At 35.5% G+C, this 7,424-nt stretch overlaps 1 protein-coding gene across 3 annotated transcripts in view; it reads right to left on the minus strand.

The window, feature by feature from the left end:
• Positions 1-7,424, minus strand: part of CEP290 (centrosomal protein 290kDa) — a 116,263-nt gene that overhangs the window by 91,128 nt on the left and 17,711 nt on the right. For all 3 annotated transcript variants that reach the window (XM_014544593.1, XM_014544591.1, XM_014544592.1), the window contains 3 exons: positions 6,992-7,081; positions 2,689-2,811; positions 1,411-1,534 (listed from right to left, as the gene is read on the minus strand). In XM_014544593.1, the coding sequence (XP_014400079.1) occupies positions 1,411-1,534; positions 2,689-2,811; positions 6,992-7,081 (337 nt within the window). The remainder of the gene's footprint in view (positions 1-1,410; positions 1,535-2,688; positions 2,812-6,991; positions 7,082-7,424) is intronic.

A 7,424-nucleotide genomic window follows, 5' to 3' on the forward strand; every position in this document is an offset into this window, starting at 1 on the left:
TTCTATAATCGAAACAATGTATAACTTCAGCTCTGAGATCCCGGCAGGCTGAAAGCTGGTTTCTAGGGTTTTGTTTAGCTTCTTATTTGCAACATAGTACATAGTTGCTTAGAGTTGCAACTCAGAGGCCGGCAAGTGAGGCGGGGAACGTTGGAGTCTGCAGTCACTGAAGCAAGGAAGCCTCATGTTCGCTTCCAGCTGCCTGGCTGCCGGCCGCCATCTTGGTTGACAGTTAATTTGCATAAGGATATGCTGATTAGCCAATGGGAAGGGTAGCGGTCGTACGCTAATTACCATGTTTCTCTTTTATTAGTGTAGATTATTGCAATAGTTTTATAATAGGTCTCCCTGATTCTGTCCTTACCCCTCCTATACTCTATGGCAGACACAGCCTAAGTCAAATTATATCACTTCTGTCTTCAGAAACTTTCTTCAGTGTCCCTTCTCACTTAAAAAAAAGCCAGTCTTTACAATGAACTTTAAGGCTCCATATGATATGACTCCTGGCTACGTTTCTGATCTCTTCACCAACTACTGCCCACATGGCACTCTGCTCCAGTCACAAAAGCTTGTTGTTCCTCAAACATACCCGGTACACTCCTGCTCAGCACCTTTGCACTTATATCCACTACTTAGGGGAATTTACATAGCTCACTTCCTCACTCCCTTTAAGTTTTTGTTCGGATATCACACCAACCACACCACCAACCACAATCACCATTCTATCACTGACAGTTACATACACACACATAGGCTCACCCATTAGTTCTCCTTTGTGCCTATTTCTTTTAACTTCAGGATTATAATAAATATATCATAAACTTACTGTGAATAGTTTGCATTACTGTGCTCTGATATATCTATGGTATGCAGTACTGTGGAAGTAGAAGACCATTGATGTTTTACAGGCTTATGTTCAGAGGACTTAATGTGTTAAACAAGGTAGTATGACCCAGGATAGGCAGAATATGATAAGACATTAAGTTGGGTAAGATTAATTCAAATGTTGACAAGTCAAATTACCCTGAAAACTAGGTGCAATGCTGCTACATTGATCAAAACTTTATTGTCTTCCATTTTATATTAATTATTAAAAGGGGTTTAAATAAATAAAATCAATTATATCACCATTTTCATTTCTTTCATTCAGCCAACCTAGTAATAAAGGTTAATGTGATTTTCATTAGAGAAAAATTATAGAAAACATCTGCATGATTTACGAATTTAAACACTAGGAGGATATGTAAAGTACTTAATAATATCCCATACAATTTTTTGAAAATATAATAAAATTCATATAGAGAAAAAGCAATAATATATCTATTGACATGACATGATTTTATTTTTAAAAAATATTTTAAAATGTGATGGTATATAAAATAATGATATACTTATAAAATATTAAATTACCTTTGTTTCTTTGGAGCTCATTTTTCAAATCTTCAATAATAAACGTATTTTTTTCCATTTCCTTTGTATATTGTTCTACTTGCTCAGTGAGCATCTTAATATGACTGTCTCGTTCTTGTATACCCTATAAAATACTTATTATTACATATTATCTTTTCATCAATATTAGCATACCTTTTTAAAGTAAGAAAAAAGGTAGGTCTTGCCAGCCAGTGGGCTCGGTGGTTGAGTATTGACCCATGAACCAAGAAGTCACCAGATTGATTCCAGGTCACGGGACATGCCCGGGTTGAGGGTTCGATCCCCAGTAGGGGCATGTGTGCAATAGGCAGCTTAACCATGTTTCTATTTCTCTCCCTCTCCCTTCCTCTTTCTCTAAAAGTCAATAAAACATATTTTTAAAAAGAAATTCTTAAAATAAAAAGGTAGGTCTTGTTTTTTTTTATTAAGACTAGAATATATTTTTTATGGGTCAAAACATGCCTTTTACTATCTTATATATCTCAATTGTACTATACAACATTAAGTACAATGCTGTCATTCTAATAACTTAAAGACGATTTAATGGCTAACACTCCAGCAAATAGGAATTCTAGAACTCTAATATTTGTAGCTTCTTAGGGTTCCTTTTATGTTACTTTTTCCCATCATCCACCCAATTCCATCTTTTTTACCATTTTGTATGTTTGTGTTTAGCCCTGTGCATCCTCACTTACTTAACTTAGCTTTTAACCCTGCAGTACTCAAAATCATTGTCCCTTGAAATTGTTATTCACCAAATACTTCCAAAATTTCCTTCTCTTTTGAATTATGACTATAGAGCACTGAAAATGAAAGTGTGAATTCTTTCTCTACGAATATATTTGTACTAAAACTAGAAATCCTTATGTAGTACAGTCTTATAACCACACTTTTAGCCTATTTCACATTGTATAGGATATTTCAGCACTAAAATACAATATAATAAACTTTAATAGCAGAGTATTAAGACGTTTTAAACTTCTAAACGTTTTTAATAGTTTCATATTAAATAATTCCAAAATCAAAACAATAAATATATTATCTATATCAATGCAGAAAAATACACAAAATAATTATATTCCCAACACAAAACTTAATTCTAATTTTATTGTGGGACTGGATGGTGTAAGAAACTTCAAGAGACTTTATTATATATCCAATAGTGCAAGCCACTATAATTGGCACTGGTGATATAATAAGACAGTGCAAGGTTTCATAGCCAACTTTAATAAAACAGATTGATAAACCAAATTTTACCTGTTGTAGAGCCATAACGTTACTTTTATCAGCATCAAGCTGGGCATTTTTCAGTTTCTCCCTTAGGTTATGTAACATTTGCTGATATTCAATAATTTCATCATCTTTAGAAGACAAAATTAACTGGAAATAAATGAAAAAGGACCTGTTACATAAGAGAAAAACGAACAAACCATTCCTCAATTATGATAAATACTCTAATATATACCATCGGGAGATTTAAAAACAATACAGGAAATACAATTCTTTGAAGTGAAAAAGTATCAACAACTATTGAGTAATCATTATTCCTTCTGTGTGTACAACTTGAATTTCAAATAGGAAATGATTCAAAAATATATACTGTGGTTTTTGCTATTCTAGGAATTGATTCTCTAAACAATCTTAAACTTTCAAAACCCATTCCTAAAACAAGAAGTTACAAATACTTCCATGTATTACAAAAAGCTTTGTACAACTCATCTTTTTTTTTTACATATATTTTTATTGATTTCAGAGAGGAAGGGAGAGGGAGAGGGAGATAGAAGCATTAATGATGAGAGAGAATCACTAATTGGCTGCCTCCTGCATGCCCCACACTGGGGATTGAGCCTGCAACCCGGGCATGGGCCCTGACAGGGAATTGACAGTGACCTCCTGGTTCATAGGTCGACACTCAACCACTGAGCCACACCAGCCAGGCAGTATGACTAATCTTTATGAAGGAAACATTAAAGTACCACTGAGAAGCATAAAATACCTTGAGTGAATGAAAGGTATCTTATAGTGTTGTATGAAAGGAGAGGTTAGCCCTCCCCATGACAAGGATGGAAAAGATGCTCGGGCATGACAACATGCATAGGATTAAGGCATTGCCACCTACTTCACAGCAGCTAACCTTTGTTTTTTAATACTGTATTGCATATTTGAAAAAAGCTAAGAGAGTGGATCTTGAAAGTTTTCATCACACAAAAAAACTGTAACTATGTATAGTGATGGATGTTAACTGCATTTATTGCAGTGATGATCATTTTCCTATATATGCAAATATGAAATCATTACACTGTGCACTTGAAATAATTTTATGTTATGTCAATTACACTTCAATTTAAAAAAAAGAAAGGAATCTTGTGTTCTTTGCTAGTAGGACCAAATATCAACAGCAATCTATAAATTCATTTATAAATTGAATACATACACAATAAAATAACAAATATTTTTTAAAACTATTTCTAGCCTAGCCAGTTTGGCTCAGTGAATAGAGCATCGGCCCACAGACTGAAGGGTCTGAATTTGATTCTGGTCAAGGGCACATACCCCGGTTGCAGGCTCGATCCCTGGCCCTGGTTGGGGCGTGTGCAGGAAGCAACTAATTAATGTGTCTCTCTCACATCAATGTTTCTCTCTCTGTGTCTCTCCCCCTCCTTTCCACTATCTCTAAAAATCAATGGAAAAATACTCTTGGGTGAGGATTAACCAAAAAAAAAAAAATATGTGTGTGTGTGTATATATATATATACACACACATATATAAAATTTGTATTAAAAAACACATTTATAGGGAGGAGTCTAAAAATAGAAAAATGAGAACAGCTTTTTCCAAATATTTACACATAACAATAATTAAAACAAGTATACATGGTTAAAAATAGATCAATCGATATAAAAAAAGGAAGTACTAAAATAAATTCAAATTGAACAAGTTTGTTGTAATAAAAATGGAACCGTATTTTAGTAGGAGAATGATAAAATATTCAATAAATTATGTTTGGACAACACTAGCTCTAAGTGCATACATATCTCATTTTTTATACCAAAATGAATTACATATACTTCAAAGATCTAAATGTAAAAAATGGAAGTAAAAGATGCTAGAATATGAGGAAATAATTTTATATTCAGAATCCTTTCTAATTATGATATAATGGCCAAAAGCCATAACATATACAACTATATAATGCATAAAAAATATTTCATAACAAAAAAATACCATAAGCCCACCCAGGGACGCCAAAAAAATAAATACCATAAGCCAAAACACAAATGACAAACTGAAAGAATATAGTTGCAATGTGTATCACAATTATACTTGTATCAATTTATTCTATAGATATAGATTTTCAAAATAATGAATATACAATGATATTTCATTAAAATAGTTTCCAACAGGAAAAATTGGAAACCTCCTAAATATTACACAAAGAAAAATTACACAGCCATTAAAAAGAACAATGCAATATTATATGCACTGATATAATGTTTCTTAAAAAGCAGCCTGGCCTGTGTTGCTCAGTGGTTGAGTATAGACCCATGAACTAGGAGGTCACAGTTCAATTCCCAGTCAGGGCACATGCCTGGGTTGTGGGCTTGATCCTTGCTGGGGAGCGTGCAGCCAATCAATGATTCTCTCTCATCTCTCATCATTAATATTTTTCTTTCTCTCTCCCTCTCCCTTCCTCTTTCTGAAATCAATTAAAAAAACATTAAAAAATCTATTTATAAAATTTTAAAAAATACTAAGCAAAAAGATAGATACTAAGAGGGTGGGCTAGAAAGAGTCAATGGGGAAAAAGCTGATGTATGTAATACTTTTAACAATAAAGATTTTAAAAAAGAGAAATATTTGAACAAAAAAAAGATACTAAGGAAAAACAAAGTACAAAAGAATACATATGCTACCATCTCTCCTCCCACAATTAAATATGGTAAAAACAACTTTTTTTCCCTAGGGATTGGTAAATTATGCCTCACAAATCAAATCTGGCCTGCTACCTATTTTTGTAAAGATGTATTAGTACTTTGCTCATTCATTTATGTATTGTCTACAATTGCTTTCACGCTATAATAGCAGAGTTGAGTAATGATACCAAAGACCAAATGGTCTAAAATATTTATTCCCTGGTCTTTTACAGAAGGTTTATTGTCCTCTAATTGATTCTATAGGACTCATTTGCCTTTGTTTAAAATATAGATTATCTGAGCTTCCCAAGTGATTACCAATTCCAAATAACCAGTAAGATTTATGTGAACCCTGTTAGAAACATTGACTAAACTGATGGCTTTTATAATTAAAACTAGAGGCCCGGTACACAGATTTGTGCACTGGTGGGCCCCTAGGCCTGGCCTGAGCTCTCTCGCAATCCGGTACCCCTCGGGGGATGTTGGAGGCCCAGTGCACAGATTTGGCCCAATCCCTGCAGGCAGGCCGAGGGACCCCACTGGTGCACAAATCCATGCACCAGGCCTCTAGTATGCATATAAGATCTTTGATTAATCTCTTCCCACCCTTCCCCCTCCCCCCTCCCATCTGAGATTCATTAGTCTGTTCCATGTTTCCATGCCTATGCATTGAGTGTCTGCCACCTGGTGGTCAATGTGCATCATAGCTACTGGTTGAATGGTCAGTCACTTAGGCTTTTATATATATAGCCTAGAAGCCCGGTGAACAAATTCATGCACAGGTGGGCCCGCAACTGAGGCCTATGGGGGGGGGGAAAGGGATTGTGGGAGGTTGGCCAAATGGCTCCCCCTGATAGGGGCCATCAGGGGGCTGGCCAGGGGGAGGGGCTGCTGGAGATTGGCTGTGGGAGTGCACTGATCACCAGGGGGTAGCTCCTGTGTTGAGTGTCTGCCCCCTGGTGGTCAGTGCAAGTCATAGCAATTGGTCGGCCGGTCATTCTGGTCATTCGGTTGTAAGGGTTGCTTAGGCTTTTATAAATATAAATATATTTTATTCAGAATCATTTCAGACTTTTTGAAAATATGTAACTGTTAGGATCCTACTTCTGATTTGGTAAGGCTGGGGATATGTTGTGGTTGGAGAGCAGTGAGGAGGAAGAGATTTTTGAAAAGACATCACAGATGATTCTGAAAGATCCCTTTCCTTACTCCCATTCCCACTGAATCCCAAAAGCTTAATTACTCTGACGTGGAAGGAGAGGCAGAAAAACTGACTACACTAAAATGTAACCTGGAACTACATATCTAACATATTTAAGGTAACTATGATTTATGTTAAAGTAATTAAGTCTATTTAGAATTGTCTATTTTAGATGACAAATACATTTTATTTTGGACTTAGATTTCTATCAAAAATTTTCTTTACAAGTTGAACTCACTGAATGTGGAAGAGCTCATTCAACAACAAATAAGCTAGAGGACTACGCAGGACAAAGGAGTTTTTCTAGCTAGGACATTTAATACACTTTTTTAAATGCCTAATAAATATGTCATTAACTGTTATAAGGCCTTTAAAGAAAACAGGACTAAAAATTGAAATCTAAACTGCAAATGAAAAAGCCATTATGTCAATTGTAAAAGGCACCTTCCATTCTTCTACTTTTGCATTAACAGCTACCATGATTGGATCATCTTCTTCATTTTTTGCTTTTAGAAGATCTGTAAGCTCCTGCACCTAGAAGGTAACAATCATCTCTAGAATTATTGCAAATTAGTGTAATATAAATACATTTATTATACATGAATACTTATAAATATATTACACACACAATATGCATTTACATACACATATACACACATACATTATTAATGTATATTCACTAGTGGCTCAGTGCATGAAATTCGTGCACGGGGTGGGGGGGTCCCTCAGCACGGCCTGCACACTCTCCAATCTGGGACCCCTCAGCAGTCGGACATCCCTCTTACAATGTGGGATCACTGGCTCCTAACCGCTCACCTGCCTGACTGCCTGATCGCCCCTAACCACTCTGCCTGCCGGCCTGATCGCCTCCAACTGT

This window comes from Myotis brandtii, unplaced genomic scaffold, assembly GCF_000412655.1.
Source record: "Myotis brandtii unplaced genomic scaffold, ASM41265v1 scaffold371, whole genome shotgun sequence".
Taxonomy (NCBI): domain Eukaryota; kingdom Metazoa; phylum Chordata; class Mammalia; order Chiroptera; family Vespertilionidae; genus Myotis; species Myotis brandtii.